Source organism: Arachis ipaensis, chromosome B9 (genome assembly GCF_059453495.1).
Source record: "Arachis ipaensis isolate K30076 ecotype BB chromosome B9, ASM5945349v1, whole genome shotgun sequence".
In the NCBI taxonomy this organism is placed as follows: Eukaryota; Viridiplantae; Streptophyta; class Magnoliopsida; order Fabales; family Fabaceae; genus Arachis; species Arachis ipaensis.
Window position 1 is genome coordinate 143,520,275 of NC_142444.1, and position 17,379 is coordinate 143,537,653.

Here is a 17,379-nt window from a genome sequence, read left to right on the forward strand (position 1 = left end):
AGCTATAAAGAGCTTGTTTGTTTGGATCTCGAAATTCAGTGGAATTCGACATATTTAATGTTGGAGGCAGCATTGAAGCTTCGAGTGGCATTTGATTTGCTAGAATTGCAAGATGATAAATATAGAAATAAGATGAATGAACAAATCTGATGGTGTGCCTACAGTTGTTGATTGGACTTATGCAGAGTTCGATTTTATCATTCTTGAAAATATTCTATGATGCTACATTGCATATTTATGGAAGTTTGTATGTTTCTAGTAATAAATACATGAAAGAAGTCTTTAGCATCGGAAGGTAAATCAGGTTGCATTGTGATGTGAGCTTAAGGTTAATGGCATCCGAAATGCAAAGGAAATATGATAAATATTGGAGAACTCCAAATATCATTAACATGTTAATTATAATTGTGCTTAATCCATGTCAGAAGTTAGATTTTGTAAATTGGATTTGGATGTATCCTTCGATGTAGAAAAGGGAGGAGAATTCAAGTCAAAATTATTTACTTGCTTGAATTCCCTTTATAATCACTACCAAGGCAAACAGAATGAGTCTCAAATTAATCAAATATGCAATGATCAATGAAGAGGATAAAGATAGATATCCTGAATATTTATTTGCAGTCAATTGGATGTGATTCAGATGCTAAATTTAAACTTGACAGATATCTGAAAGAAGATTGTAAGTCTAAAAACAAATTGGCAGAGTTGGATATTTTAAGTTGGTGGAAGAAAAATTCAACCCGACTCCCTATTCTTGCACGTATGGCTCGAGAAGTTCTACCCATATTGGGTTTCTTCAGTTGCTTCTGAGAGTGCATTTAGTACGGGAAGAAGGATTATTGACCCTTATCGAAACTCCTTTGACACCATATATAGTGGAGACTCTTGTATACACTCAAGATTGGGTAATAGATGAGCCTTTTGAACTAATTGAAAATTTTGAAGAGATTGAAAAAGCTGAACAAGGTAATATATTTCTTTTTTTTTTTTTATTGCTTGTTTGTTATTAATTGTTAATTTTTTATAATTAATGAGATATTTCTTTTACGTAGGGAGAAATTCTACAACAAATGTTGGTACATATATTTCTTTAGAAGTTGATTAGAATATTGTAATGGCCAAAACATTCAAAACATTATATATATATATATATATATATATATATATATATATATATATATATATAGTATTAACTTAAATGAAGTTAAAATAAGCTAAATCAAATCCAACACAATTTTGACCGATTACAATATTTTAACCATCTTCTAAAGAAATATGTGTGCCAACATTTGTTGTAGAATTCTCCCTACATAAAAAAAATCTCATTAATTATAGAAAACTAACCATTAGTAACAAACAAGCAATAAAAAAAAGTACATTACCATGTTTAGCTTTTTCAATCTCTTTAAAATTTTTAATTAGTCTAAGAGGCTCATCTATTACCCAATCATGAGTTCATACAAAAACTTCCACTATATGTAGTGTCAAAGAGCTCCGATAAGGATCAATAATCCTTCATTCTGTACTAAACGCACTTTCAAAAGCAACCGTATAACTGGTATGGCTAGAACTTCTCGAGCCATACGTGCAAGCATAGGAAATTGGGTTGAATTTCCTTTCCACCAATCTAAAATATCCAACTTTGCCAACTTGTTTCTAGGCTTACAATCTTCTTTTAGATATCTATCAAGTTTAAATTTAGCATCTGATGCAGTTGATTGCAAATAAATATTTAGGATATCATCTTCTTCCTCTCCATTGATCATTGCATCTTGATTACTTTAAAACTCATTCTCTTTGCCTTGGTAGTGATTTATAAAGGGAATTCAAGCAAGTAAATAATTTTGACTTGAGTTTTCCTCCCTTTTCTACACCAAATGACTCATCAAAAATTCAATTTACAAAATTCAACTTGTGACATGGATCAAGCATAATTGCAATTAACATGTTAATGCCATTTGGAATTTTCTAGTACTTATCATATTTCCTTTACACCTTGGACCTCATTGATCTTATGCTCAAATCACTATTTTCACAATGCAGCTTGATTTTTCTTCCAATGTTAAAAGACTTCTTTCATGTATTTATTACTAGTAACATACAAACTCCCAAAAGTACGCAATTTAGCATCATAGAATATTTTTAAGAATGGTAAAATTGACTCTGCATAAGTCCAATCATTATCTGTAGGCACACCATAAGATTTGTTCATCTCATTCTTATATTTATCATCTTGCAACTCTAACAAATCAAACGTCGTTCGAAGCTTCAATGCTGCCTCCAACATTGAATATGTCAAATTCCATCGAGTTTTGATATCCAAACAAACAAGCTCTTTATAGTTGATGCCCTCCCGCTCAATGCACGCTTTGAAACTTTCACTTCTCATAGAAGATGACTTGACATATTTCACTGCATTGCGAATTCTTTTAATCGAATCATCAATATCTTTCAAGTCATCTTTCACTGTCAAATTTAAGATATAGGCACAACAATGCAATGAAGATAGTCCCCCTTCAAAATTAGACTATTTCATGCATTTAATCTCTTTTTCAAGTATAAAATTGCAACATCATTAGAAGTTGCATTGTTAACCATTACAGTAAAAACTTGATGCAATTTTCAAACATCCAAACAACCTTCAATAGCTCTACCAAGTATTTCTCCTGGATGACTCTCACCCGACAAAAAATCAATATCCTCTTTTGCAACTTCCAATCATTGTCAATAAAGTGTGCCGTTAGAGACATATAAGTCAAATTTCAACTCGACGTCCAAGTGTCAGTTGTAAGACACACTTTTCCATGTTGAGAGAGATAATTTTGTAACTTCACTTGCTCTATATCATAAAGAGAAAATATATCACGGGCCAATATAGTACAGGAAAGGGATTTTAAACTTGGGTTGCAAGCTATCAAGAGCCTTCGAAACACATTTCTTTCTACAAATCGAAAAACTAGCTCTTCGATCACAAACATCTCAATGAGGATACTTCAAAATAATGCTCGGTCAAACTTGGTAACACTCGGTGAGGATATAGGACCACTTGTTCTCCCTTTTGTCTTTTTTCTCTTGCTCTGCTCATTGTCCAAGTCAAAGCATCGCTTCCAATGTTGATGCATAGCACGTGTTCTCCCCGCATATTTTATTTGACCATTGTAATTTTTACGTCTCGCATACTTCTCTATACTTCCATATCTATAATCGATTTTTACGCCTAGAATATCCACTAGATTGAGGAGGTAATGAGGGATTAGCAAGAGGGGCAGCAGGATTTGAATGTTTTTTTCCTACATTTTTAATATGAGCAACAAACTTAATTGTAAATTAAATAACTAATTAAACAAAACCACACACAAATAGAAGAGTAATTACTAATATCCTTCTCATTTTTTGACTTTTTATCATTTATATGCCAATAAATTGACTTTGCTCATGCACTACATTTTCACTTTGTTGTTCGACTCATCGTGGTATCAATTCATAATTACTTAAAGGTAATATGCAAGCTGCCAAGCTCCATAAATAATACAAAGAATACCAACACAGTGACTAGTAGACTTAACCAACTTAGTTGGTAACTCTTGCATATCAATCAATGTGTCTACGTACATTATTCAAGGTCCATGTCAACACATAGATTTCTATGCAAATAAACACATAAGAATACAAGAATTATTCATCAAAACATATAGGTTTGGTAGATAAACTAATAACAACCCTAAACCATAGATTTCTATGCAAATAAACACATAAGAATACAAGAATTATTCATCAAAACATATAGGTTTGGTAGATAAACTAATAACAACCCTAAACCATAGATTAAAGCCAACTATAAAATAGTAGTACGGCCAAATATCACTCTCTTCAGCTAATAGTAGATCCACTACAAATTGGCAATAATTATTACTACAAGAATAAAGGATTTACTCGGCCAAAAGGGTGAAGGACATTGGAAATTTGGAAGCAATAACTGAAATTTAAAACAAATTTGGAAGCAATGCAGAAAAATAATTCGTTGCAGTAAATAAAACCAGATATATCTTTGCTAATCACAGTCCAAATCAATTCCAAATTTCTAAACATAAAATCAGAAACAAAACAAGCTTTCGCTCCAGCTCATGTTCACAAAATTAATTTCAAACAAGATCAGTTTTTACTAATCAAGAGGCTACAAAATCTAAAAAGGTGAGACTCTTACTGTTTATGCAGCAGAAGCAACAGCAACAGCAACAGCGAGTTAGCTTTCTAAAATGCACACTTCAGGTTTATAAGGCTACAAACTGCAGGTTCTTGGTGCACTTGCATCCTTGTAATGTAGAAGAGCTAAACTGTGAATTTACAGCATAAGGTACTGTAGTCCTCTTTAGCCTGTAACTAAGTTCATTATGCAACAGAAAAAAAATAAAGCGTTACTATGTATACAACCATCGTTTCCAACCTTGTGTTGACGTTTTTACACCGAAATGATATATATAAATAAGAAAAAAACTAATATAGAATTCAAGAATACTAAATTATACATGATAGTAGAGTGCATTTTTCATGCTTTTGTTAAGCAGAGAAAAGATTTTAAAATAGATTCCACTAAGAAACTAACATTTTTTTCCAGCCAAGAATTAGCCAAAATTATGAATAAGGATTAAGTTTTTAGATTATTATTATTAGAGAAGGAAATATCTAAAGAAATAAGTATATCAGGTAATGTTTTTTTCTTGAAATTGAAGGGACTAGTTGTGCAGGCTAAATCCATTTGACTAATATAAAATATAAACCATTAATCACTTGTATATAGGTCAAGTATATTACTGATAGTACAAGCCCTATTCAACTCATGGCGTATGACTATTGACTCTGAAACAGACAAGAAAACAATAATTACATGATATTCTAGAATGTTTTATAATATTCCAGAAATGCAGCATATATTACCTTGACTTACATCAAAAGGTTGAGCCAAATAAGATCACACTGCAGAGCAGGAAATAGTGGGTTCGTACTTGAAGGACTCTGTTGTGTCTTGGCAACATCCACCAGTATCATCCACCCATTAATAATAAGTTCAAAAGGGAAAAAACAAATATGAGGCAAAAGTTCATTTTTCAATAGCAAGAAAAAAGAGATGAAGCTACCTTGTCATTCATCTCTTTCAATGCTGTCCCTGTGCTTGCAGTCTCCTCTGCGGTGTGCTCAACAAATGCATAACCGTTGGAGAGTTATAAGGTTTGTGAATGCGGTAGATGTTTCGCTGGGTTGTTTGTGATTTGGGTTATACCCGGTTCTCTTATTCTAGGTGTGGGTCCGGTTTTCCGGCCCATACCATGATCCAAATTTTTTTTTAATTTTCTGCCCAAAAACCCTTTTTTATTTATTAGGGAACAAAAATTTTCATGATTGAGAAAGGAACATCTTCAAACTGGTTGCCATTTGTGTATGCTGGCTAGTGAATGTATTGCCGTATTGGGGTTCAAAAATCCTAGCTCTGACTAGAAAGTGGTTATATGAATGAAACCCATGGCTACGAAGAGAAGATATTGTCCACGATTTTCTAATTTTTTTTTTTTATCAGAGATAGAAGACTCGAACTTAGAATCTCTTAATTGAGTATGGGGAGACTATGCCATTTGAGCTATAACTCATTGGCTTTCTAATTTTTTTTATTCTTTTATTATAAGTACTTTGGAATATATATTTAACCTTTAGAATATTTAAAAAATATTGTTTATCATTATAACATTATTTATTAATGTATTTTCTTAATATATATATATTAGAGAGGCTAATAAAATTATATTTAAAGTACATAATTTTACCGGATAAAATTCAATTTTCTGGTAAATTTGATATCTTGTTTTTTTCTTTTTCTCTTAGTATTTAAATTACTAGTTAAATTTGTTTTTTTCTTTTTCTCTTAGTATTTAAATTACTAGTTAAATTTAAACTTAGAAAAGTTAAGATTACTAATTCACTAGTTAAATAAACAAAAAATTTGCATTATTATATTTTTTACACCATCATACAAATCGTGAAAGAGAAGTACAATAATTAATAGAATAATGCTATACATCCAAATCTTTTTCTTAATTAAGTCCAATCAAATTGGTCTAACATAACAAAAATAAGCTATGGCTAGTATTATTTTAAATTTTATTGTTTAACTTAGTTGAACTTTATTCATAAAAAAACTTGATATCTAGCATTACTCTAATTAATAATATAAAAAGAAATTGTATTAAAATGTACTACATTCTTTTCTCTATGCTTACATAATTACATTTTCAAAGCCAATTGTATTATAAAATAAAATAAAGATAAAAAAATATGGAGCATAAATTATAAAGGCAAATGGATTTACTATTCACTAAGAAGAGCGGTTTGCTGATTGTTCTGTATGTCATCATCACTTGAGCAACTATGATCATCGGGCTTCAGCAGGCAAGCAAAACAAAGTGAAATTATCTGAACAAAATTAATTTGAAAGATTTCAATGTGAGTGGAGAGTGACAACTATAAAAATTAAAGAATGTAGATATATACATTATGGGAGAAGAAAGAATATGAAATGTGTTACCATGCATATTGATGCACATATAATACTGAAACCTTTGCAATCAAAAGGAGCATTTGTAGATAGAAACCATGCTGAAACACCAGTTGTTAATTGTATGGTAAGCACTAATCACTAATAAGAATTTTTTAAAAGTTATTGTTCCACTTACAAGTCAATGGAGTCATAGCAATAGGTGATAGTAAATGTGATATAGATTGTGTTCCACCAATAAAACTTTGTGCTTTTCCCTGCAGTATAATAGCATGAATGATTGTGAGAAGAGTAATAATAATAAGAAAGATGTTGAAATATTATTGTTCCTTTGAAGAAGTGATACGATGTTTTATTTGTGCTATTAGTTAATTGTTTGTTGCTTGGGATGATGTTGATTCATAAAGAAAGAAACCAAACCTGATTGACTGAGCTTGATGCTTTTGAGATAATAGCATATGTCTGTATAACAAGAAATGATACCAATATTAGAACCTTATGGGATTATTAATAACATGATTGCATCATAGGAAGAGTCATCTACTACTTACAGCGGGTTTTACAAGGATGTAGATGACACCAAAAGAGGCACTCATGTATGGTACCTGTATTGGTGTGTATTATGTATAGAATTGAAATCCAATTTTATACAATAAAAATACAAAATGTAAACTATAATACAATGTCAAGTAGTTTAAAAGGGTATATATATAGGAAGTTGGCAAGTTTACTTACCCAAGATGCCCATGCTAATCCATAGAGCCATGCCTACGTAGAATCATATATGCATAGAATAAGGTGTCAGCAAGTGACTCGAACTCCAAATCTCTTGATTAGAATATAAGATATTTACTAACAGACACTTATTAATACACTAGTATAAATAACTTACATATGCTATTGATGCAAGCAATGCAGAGCAAAGTATCACTTTCTCTCCAACCAGTGGATTTAGTATGGGAAGCACCACCATCTGGGTGCAAAAAATTGAATGTAAGTTACTATGTCAAATAAAATTTTGTAAACAATTTTAGACAAGCTATATGCTAACTTATGGACCTGAGAAAATATTGAACCAATTCCAACCATCATCAGAAGTTCTGAGAACTGATTTTTGTTGAAACCGAAAACGGCTTTCAAATAGTACTGCACAAGGAATTATCAGACTGTCAAGTACAAAACATAGAAACTTGGTACAATATGCTAAAGAACCAATTATCTGAAAATATTTAATCTCAAGTTTTATTCAATTGCAAGCATACCAGTAAAACACTGTTTATGCCTGACATTCCCAACTTGTAAAAGAAGGTGACAATAGCCATGCCCCTCAATGTTGGACTGAAAAATGAAAATACAATTACTTAGAACTCAAGCACTGCACATTAAAAAAAAAGACAAATGAATCCTAAAATTAATAACAACCTGAACATGACTATTTCTGCAGCTTTTCTCATAGATTTGTATCTCTGGTTGAGAAAATCAACTACCTTCATGCAGCATCCTGACTCGTGATTCTTTCTCGGAGCAACTTTCACCGTCTCAATGAGGAAGAATTGCATATAAACAGGACAGAATATCAAGAGTGCTATTGAAACCTGAAACCAGTGAAGCAGTGTACTTTGTTACTAAGATTCATTGTCAATAGGAAGCATCCAAAAAGGGATTCACAATATGATATGAATATGCATAAAAAGGTAACTACAGATGTATAGTTATGCACCATGAAAATGTAGCTTTGGGGAAGAAAACGAGCAAGGAAATTCCCAAGAACATGTGAAGCAGAAAACAGGCCAGTAATCCAACCAAATACAGCTGCTCTTTTGCTTTCACTGATAACATCTGCCTAAGGACAGAGAGAAGAAGTGTGTGTAAAAATTCTTTACTATTTTTTCTTCCCATTTTTGGCCTATGTTCAATTATTCAAGAATAAATCTTACCACATATGCAGCAGAAATGCAGAAAATGCTTCCTTGACTGATTATAAATGAAATTGTTCGAAGAACATAGTAAGCATAGACAAATCTCTCAGATTGATTCCAGGCAAGTAAAGCTGCAACAAGAATAACAGTGAAAGGTGAATAAACAAATTACAAAATGTTGTAAGTAATGGTAAAAACATATCAACAGAAAACAAAAGGAAAAACAAAACACAGTGTAATGGCATACCAAAAGGAATAATAGTAGTTGACATGGTAATGAGAAGCAAAGGTTTACGGCCATGTTCATCCGAAAGCTGACCAAGTATTGGAAGAACCACCATCTTGAAAATTCCAACAACCTGCAGAAAAGCATTACTAATCCAGTAATACTACACTTCAATTAAGAAGGGAAAAAATATAATTAAAAAAAATAGAAAGAACAGAAGTCATCATGGCTGTTTATCAAGTACAGAAAGCACTTATGCCGAAAAATTACACAAAGACTTGTCCAATGAAGAACAAAATTGTTGGCAATATGAATATAGTGGACCAAATTAGAGAAGCAAGAGAGTATAATTAGGGGAAGAAAATTATTGATCCCACTATTTATATAAACTTTTTTTACTAGCATAATAAATCACTACAGCCTACTAACTTCGAGTTAGTCAAGTGATTAGCAAAATCGTCATCTTTCCAATGATCTTGGGTTCAAGTATTGAGATTGCAAGAACATATGCTAGGAAAGATAATCATCGCTTCTCGAACCAGATTAGTAAGATCAATGTAACTCATCACTAACTAGTCTCCTTGCATAACATTAGTCTAAGAATAATGTTATTCTTCAATAATAGTATGATATTATCACACAGTTATGATATTAGAAGCAAAAGGCCAACAACATGCATAGCTCTTAAACTCTAGACTTTTCGGACATAGAGTTCTAATACCATGTCATGAAATCGCTCATCCCAAAAATTTAAGCTGACTGGAGAAGGCAACATTAATGGTTATATTTCTAACACTTTTTGATCAAACAAATTAATAAGACTAAAAAGAAAAGCAGACACAAAGTGCACAAGTAAATGAGAGAATGAGTAGTACCGTTTGTTGAAGGCCATTGATGTAAATGGCTTTGGAGCAAGTAGTGTGACGAGGACAGAGAGCAGAAGTGGTGACATCAACAAGAACAGAAACGGTCATTTCTTCAGCAACCCAATGGATGCTAAGTGGAAGCAGCAAGTGAAGCAAAGGCTTTAGCTCCCTTAGCCCACTCCACCATGCCATGTAGCACCTTAAGCTTAATTGGTAATGTGGATGTGCCTGTTTGTTTCAATTTTCTAACTTAGGAATAGGTGGAACATAAGGTTCTTATTTATATATTACAAGAGGAAGGTTATGATTCACCTCATTATTCATTTGATTTCGGAATATTTTTAGATACTTATGTAATTCTTATAATATTACTTAGCAAATATTTATTGTATTAATTAATATTTTTTGGGGTAGAAAAATTAACCTTTGTTAGATTTTCTTTCTAATATCTTAAAGTATACCAAAAAGGGATATATATAAACAAAATTAGCCTAATAAGTTAATTGATGTGATGCAAGACACAATGACATTGTTGAAAAACATATATTGGGATGGTAACCATAGAGGAAGAAAGATTGAAGAGCCTTCGACTACTCTGTCGTGTCCATTTCACTGAGTAAAGTTTGCAGCTTGGCTGCATGTGAAGTGATGGGGATAAACTATGGATTTCTTACCTCCATTTTTTGTTTTCTTTCTTTTTTTTTTTTTAAAGGATATTGTTTGTAAAATAATATAGATTAAAGTATATTTTTTGTTTTTAAAATTTATTAAAAATTTTAAAAATATTTTTAAATTTTATTTTGTTTTAATTTTATTTTTAAAATTTTTTATTTGTATTAAATTTATTTTTAATGACTAATTTTTAAAAAAAAAATATGACCAATTTAAGAATAACTTCATAAGAACAATCTTTAATATAAGTAAATCAAATAAAATTTTATTATGTATTATTATTAGATTTTTTTTTTTTACCAAAGATAGAAAACTCGAATCCACAACCTCTTAATTGAGTATGGGAAGATTATGCCAGTTGAACTATAACTCAAATTTATTATGTATTATTATTAAATTAATCTTAAAATTTTTTAAAATTTAATTGTTAAAGATATATTTAATGTAAATTAAAAATTTAAAATAAAATTAAAACAAAATAAATTTAACAATATTTTAAAAATTTTAACAAATTTTGGAGACAAAAATTATAATTTATCCAATCATATATTAATATGACCTTTAGTTTGTATTATCTTGCACTACTAGCTTTCCCAGCTAAAAATCCCCCATAACGATCATTTTCGTAAAAAACAAAAAATTGCACATATCTATCCGATTCTGCCATATATTTATTCATAATAATCTTACAATATAAGAAGATAAAATTATTGCTTCATTGGCGGTTTTGATCGCTAAGCTGCACGAAGCATGCCGTTTCCATTAATCACATTAATTATTATTATTATTCCTGAAAGTCAAAATGTATGCTATGCTGCATGAAATAGCCTGCCTCACTTTTCAATTTTAAATAGCAAGATGTAAATGATATTTAATAAATTTGCGGTACGTATTTTTATTTCTCAATTGTATTTTAGAATACACAAAATATGTAAGAAAATCATACCTTTATCTTTCTATTTAATTGATTGAATTCTATTTCTATTAAGACTAAAAAGAGCTCAATGCATGTCATATTTTATTTTAACTTGACGCTATATATTCATTAATGTGGTTATAAAGGCAATAACATATGTGAAATTACTTTAATATTTTTAATATAAGATAGAAATTAAAAAAACTAAATCTACGTCAAACAGAATACACGAAAAAAAAATTTAAAATATAAACTTAGAGAAATTCTAAATGTTAATGATCCGTACCTCAATACTCAGACTAATGTTATATCTCAAACAGACTAAGTCAAACGCCAGTTACACCAAACAGGAGAGATCTTCGTCATACCTCGGTTCCAATTCTAGAAATTTTGAGATCACCCGCACTCGCCCAAACATAAATAAGATGTTGCGAGTAACCTAACAAACATGGATATACACACAAAAAGTATAGTTAGGAAAGTCATTAATATAGCTGATTCTTGAACATAGACTAACTTAAGTATCGGAGTTTCTTTTGCAGGTTCTCCACATTGCTCGGACGAGGAAGGAACTTGTGGCGCAGCATATTGAAAAAGGACGTCATCAGTGCTCTTCCAGCTGCCGCCGACTTATACCTCGGAGCCAAGTCCTAGACAAAAATATTTGGCACCCACCGTGGAGCCGAAATTATTCAGATTTATCCCCACGTACACTTTGTTTTATTATTTTTTGCAGGACCATGGCCGACGAGACCATATTATAGACCCCTCCCCCCCACTAATGGGGAGCTAGTGGCTATGAATGCTACTCTCCTGACTGAGGTCAGGAGAATGGCCGACCTTTTGGAAGCATCTCACAACGGGAAGTCAAACACGGATGACCTCAAGAGTCAAGAGTGCGACCTCAAACGGCACGCAACCTCTGGACTCGGGCTCCCAGGAGGTCACTCCACTGAAAGAGAAGTTGACGATAGACAACCCCTTTTCGGAGGATATTGTCAAGTTCCAAATGCCAAAGAATTTTGTTCTACCTACAGCACTCAAGCCCTATGAAGGATTTGGAGATCTCCGTGTTCACATTAAAAAGTTTCAATCCATGATGTTCTTTAACAGTGCCTCTGACCCTATATTCTGTCGGTCTTTTCCAACTTTTTTGGATCATGCTGTTTTATTTTGGTTTTCTAAGATTCCTACAGGTTCAATATCTTGTTTCGAGGAACTGGCAAGGTCCTTCATTGACTATTTTGCAGCTTCAAAGATATACGTACATGGGTCCGACTACCTCAGCACTATCAAACAAGGCCCGCATAAAAGCTTGAAGGACTATATGACGACGTTTGCCAAAGCAACTATGGAGATCCCCGACCTCGGCCCTGAGGTACACCTACACGCACTAAAGAGTGGCCTCCGCCCTGGGAAGTTCCAGGAAACCATCGCTGTCACCAAGCCGAAAACACTAGCAGAATTCCGAGAAAAAGCTACAGGTCAAATGGAGATCGAAGAACTCCGTGAAGCTTGGCAGACGAAAAAACAGCAACCCCGTCGAGATGAAAAAAACAACCAAGGTCACACACAAGCAAGGAGCTTAAAAAGCCTTTCAAACTGACCCCGAAGTTCGACTCCTACACCAAATTCAACACCAAAAGGGAGAACTTCATCAAGGAGATCCTTTACAGTAAGCTCATAAAGCCGCCAAACAAAACAGGAACTTACCAAGACCACAAATACGTGGACAAAACTAAGCACTGTACATTCCATTAGAAGTTTGGCCATACCACAGATAGGGATGTCAATGGGGCGGGGGCGGGATCAGGGGATGCCTCCCTGCTCCCGTCCCCGCCCCCAGAATTAATCCCCGTCGTTCCCCGTCATAGGGAGATAATTGTCCCATCCCTGTTCTCCGCGTTTTTCGCGGGGCCCATTTCCCATCTCCCTATGTTTAACATTCATATAGAAATTATAGTAAAAAATATCAAAAAAACCAAAAAACAAACTACAAAATATTATTACAAACACACAAACATATCTTATCCAAGATTATAAGTCCAAAAATACAACATAGTAAATCATAGTCCATAAAATAAAATCTTAAAGTATAACTTCCATTCTAAAAAAAGCAATAAAATAAAATCTTTAACATCAAATATTTTTTCATTGTCAGCATACAACTTCCAACAAACATCTCTATGTTCTCTGTTAAAACAAAACAGACATAAATATGTTAATATACATCATAAACAAGAATTTCACACATTAAATAAAAATTTGACATACAAAGAGATATGATGTGGAAATTATAGAATGAACTTTATAGCATAGTTATAATTGTCAAACCCATACCCTCATTGTTGAAATAGGGTTTTTGTATTAAATATATAAATATATGAGAATCAAATAACACTAGTACCATTTTAAACAATTGTTTTGAAAAACCATATTATCAAGATTTTAAAGTAGGTGTAGATGATGTTCCAGAAAGACAGCTTAATGTTGTTTCCATGTCCTCTTAGCAACATAAGGGGTGCATTTAATTTCCAATGGGAGTTAAGTCTCAAAATAGTCCCTGAACTTGCACTTGAGCCTCAAAGTAATTCCTAAAATTAATAATTACTCAAATTCGTACCCGAAATTGTTCTCCGGGACTTATAGTGGTCCCTAAAATAATTTTCGTCCATCCTTATTATTGGAGACCATTGAAACGACGTCGTTTTATATTTTATAAAAAAAAAATACGTCCCCCCTTCTCCTTTCCTTTTCCCTTTCCCTTTCCCTTTCCCTTTTCCTTTCCCTTCCAAATTGTATTCAATTCACAAATTCTTTTTTGCTGTTCAATTGTAACGCACTAACACTGAAAATTCAAATACAATAATTGAATCAAATTGGTAAGCTTGTGATGATCATAAAAAAAAACAGCACATGTAAGATTCACAAGAATAAAACAAAATTGACCTCATCAGGAAATGGAATCTGAGAATCAGAAACATTGTAAAAGGCTGAAAGTGCATAATTTTGTTCCTTGTTTAATGGGAGAGAAGGCAAAAGGCCTCATAAAAAAGTCATAACTTGCATTTGAGAAAAAGGTAAGCCATGGCTGTAACCTTTCTCTCTTCTATTACCTCCTCTCAAAAGACAGTGACAATTCTTTCTATCTCTATTATCTCTCTCTGTGAACTAATAAATTATTATTATGTTTCTTCTGAATTATTTAAACAGTTATAAAGTACTGCTTTTTATTGACAACGATTACGAAAGGAAAAAGAGAAAAGAAAACTGGGGATGGGTTGGGAAAAAGGAAGGAGAGCATGGAAGGGAAAGAAAAAGGAGAACTGGAGAAGGGTTGGAAAAGGAAAAAGGGACTGTGGAAGAAAAAAGGAAAGAAGAAATGGGAATGGAGAAGGAGAAGGGGAAGGGAAACGTGGAAAGGAAAAGAAAAGGAGAACTGGTAATGGGGAAGGAGAAGGGGAAGGGAAGCGTGGAAGGGAAAGGGCAAGAAAAAAAGATCGGGAAAGGGAAAAGGAAATGTGAAAGAGAAAGAGAAACGGGAAATGAGGAAGGGGAGTGAGGTGGGGGTGTATTTCTTTTTTTTTTTAATAAATATAAAACAAAGTCGTTTTAGTAGTTTTTAGTGTTCCAGTGAACAAAAAACGCTTTGGAGACTAGTATGAGTCTCGGAATATAATTTCGAAAACGAATTTGAGTAATTATTAACTTCAGAGATTACTTTGAAAGTCGAGTGCAAATTCAAAAACCACTTTTAGACTTAACTCTTCCAATGGACTTCAAAATCTTCCGAATAGTAATGTATTGCGGCTAAAGTACAATCCCTAGTTACAAATTATAATGGTCTGATACAAAAATTCCTCCAGAAACTATGGTGTATAATAATTGGGGGAGTTAAATTATATATGGTCTTCTGAAATCTCACACCATGAGAATAAGGTTTATTTTAGTCAATAATGAATATCAACCACACCATCCAATTGTCTTGTTAACCGTGAAACCAGCTCCAGAGGGCTGAGACTCTGGCTGCTGAGGAGGTCTGGGCTCTCTTGGTTTGGCAGGATCAACAAATATAACCCATCCATCAATAAATTTAGCATTCATTCCGGCTCTCGCCTTTTCAGCATCTTCTATGGTCGCATAAGTTACAAATCCAAATCCCTTTGACCGTCCAGAGGCTCTATCGGTTATAACCTTTGCTGTCGATCAAGATGAGTGAAGGTCAGGAATGATATCCAGCAAGCTAATACATAAGCATGTAGAAGAATCAAGTATTGCAGGAGAAATGCATTACCTTGAAGCAGCTGCCCGAAAGGAGAAAACGCTTCAGTAAGTTTTTCATCTGTTGTCAGTCTTGAAAGACCTGTTCAAAATGCCCGATACATATAAAAGTTACATACAGAACTATGTAAATTCCATTATACTGGATATTTATATTAGAAGCTTCGCCAATTATAGTCTTACATGATCCACCTAACAATTCCCTACAGAAAATGGTGCTAAAAAGAAAATGGACGTTTATTGAACTACAAGCCAATAGAGTAGAAGAAATTCAGAGTTTCAGAGACCAAAAAATGGCCTTTCATGAAGTCCTACAGCGCTACTAATAAAATACATTTCACGAGAGTGAAACTTATCTTACTTCTTTGTATATTTATATTCTAATAATTCTGTCTCCTAATCATATAAATATTGTAAAGTGAGTGATCCAACTTTAAAAGACACAAATTAAGCATTGTATCTGTGTCTTGTCACGCAAGATGTACGAGCACTAGCTTTAGTAGTGTTTGTGGGAAAACTCTTTAAGAGCATCATCTCCAGTCAAAGTTAATGAGTTAACAACATATCCTTCTCATTACATTTAGAGTAATAAATAAGACGCAACAGTTCTATTCAATTATCTTCCTCGGATCCCCTTCCCCTTGAACTTTGGCTTTGTATAGACACTAGTAGACTAGTACCTGTATTGATAAAGATTACACTTCAATGTTCCAGGTTGGTTATAAAAGTCGCCACATAAAAATGCAATGCATTCAAATACTATTCTACTGTTCTTGAAGGCTACATTGGAGTACACAATAATACTTCAGAGTCCAAGTTCAAAACTGTTGAATCCAACAAATTAAAGGAATCAAGACAGAAGAGCCCTACAACTTCAAACCTCCTTTTATCAGGGATACAGAAAAATACCACAATTCCACTAAAAAAGCTAGCCTCAAAGTTTAAGATACAGGTATCTATCAGATGCAAATCATAGTTGCTAAGCCTACCCATCTAGTGCAACATAATCATTAATCATAACTGATTACCCTGTCCAGATTGAAGATAATTTTGCGTCTCAAGGAAGCTAATTTGACAATTCTAGAAGAGAAAACAGAATAAGGAAAACAACGAAATGAAGGTTTCAATAGTGACAATCATGTTATGGAAATGATCAATTAATTATAATTAATAAGATGAACAAGCAGAAGAGAATTGGAGTAAATTACTGACCGCTGATGAAGAGTTTTGGGGAAGTAAGAGTCGAAGTGAAACGAGTAGAGGTGAAGTGGGAGGCCACAACTATAGAAGACTGGCGGAGAAATCGCTGAGCTCCACTGAAGAACGCCATCATCACCAAAACCCTAAACTCAAACCCTCACTAGTCCCTTCCCTTCACACTTCACGCTTCACACTTCTTACCTTTCAAGTATCCCTATTCCCTAAACCCCTCTTTTTATATACTTAGGGGTTAGGGATGGCAATAGGTACGATAGGTTTGGATCTAAAGTTTGAATTTTATCTGTAGAGAGTAAAGTATGATTTTTTATTATTTATTTTATAGGTAAAATTAAAAATAAATATGAAAGAAAAATTATTTAAAGATAAAATATTATACTTTATCCTTTAAAGTACAAATTTAAAATTTAGAGAATCTAAATTCAATAGGTTTGAATTTGAATCCAAATTTTAATTCCACTTACGAATTAATATTTTTATATAAATTTAATCTTATTCTATATGTGAAATGATAATATTTCAATCTTAACCCTACTCATTCTTAATTTACAAATATTAAATTCTATCTTTAAATTATAAAAAAAAATATAACATTATTATATAACTTAATAATAATTTAAAATAGAACTAATTTTTATATAAAAAAATATATTAAATTACCAAAAAACATATTTTTTGTGTACTTTAATTATTATTTATTTGCATCATTGATTCATGTAACCGCTATCATTTATAAA

At 32.6% G+C, this 17,379-nt stretch overlaps 2 protein-coding genes and 1 long non-coding RNA gene across 6 annotated transcripts; all 3 read right to left on the bottom strand.

Annotated features, from left to right (window-relative positions):
* Positions 1 to 1,311: 1,311 nt before the first annotated feature.
* Positions 1,312 to 5,233, bottom strand: LOC107616904 (uncharacterized). Of its 4 annotated transcripts, XR_015899963.1 has the most exons (4): positions 5,136 to 5,231; positions 4,936 to 5,022; positions 4,205 to 4,380; positions 1,312 to 3,290 (listed from the first exon to the last, which is right to left on the bottom strand). It is a non-coding gene; the product is annotated as an uncharacterized LOC107616904 (long non-coding RNA). The 4 variants fall into 4 exon arrangements; XR_015899962.1 differs by having other exon boundaries at positions 1,312 to 4,374; positions 4,936 to 5,013; positions 5,136 to 5,233; XR_015899961.1 differs by having other exon boundaries at positions 1,312 to 4,380; positions 4,936 to 5,013; positions 5,136 to 5,233.
* Positions 5,234 to 6,230: 997 nt separating this feature from the next.
* LOC107616656 (uncharacterized) lies at positions 6,231 to 9,870 on the bottom strand. The gene is made up of 14 exons (XM_016318612.3): positions 9,565 to 9,870; positions 8,711 to 8,822; positions 8,482 to 8,594; positions 8,265 to 8,387; positions 7,967 to 8,139; positions 7,807 to 7,882; positions 7,604 to 7,690; positions 7,437 to 7,517; positions 7,280 to 7,312; positions 7,096 to 7,149; positions 6,965 to 7,006; positions 6,723 to 6,801; positions 6,575 to 6,645; positions 6,231 to 6,462 (listed from the first exon to the last, which is right to left on the bottom strand). The coding sequence occupies exons 1-14, from the start codon at positions 9,745 to 9,747 to the stop codon at positions 6,358 to 6,360; spliced, it is 1,332 nt and encodes a 443-aa protein (XP_016174098.1). The 5' UTR covers positions 9,748 to 9,870; the 3' UTR covers positions 6,231 to 6,357.
* Positions 9,871 to 14,916: 5,046 nt separating this feature from the next.
* LOC107619360 (organelle RRM domain-containing protein 2, mitochondrial) lies at positions 14,917 to 16,840 on the bottom strand. Its single transcript, XM_016321627.3, has 3 exons — positions 16,637 to 16,840; positions 15,438 to 15,506; positions 14,917 to 15,342 (listed from the first exon to the last, which is right to left on the bottom strand). The coding sequence occupies exons 1-3, from the start codon at positions 16,755 to 16,757 to the stop codon at positions 15,107 to 15,109; spliced, it is 426 nt and encodes a 141-aa protein (XP_016177113.1). The 5' UTR covers positions 16,758 to 16,840; the 3' UTR covers positions 14,917 to 15,106.
* Positions 16,841 to 17,379: the final 539 nt, after the last annotated feature.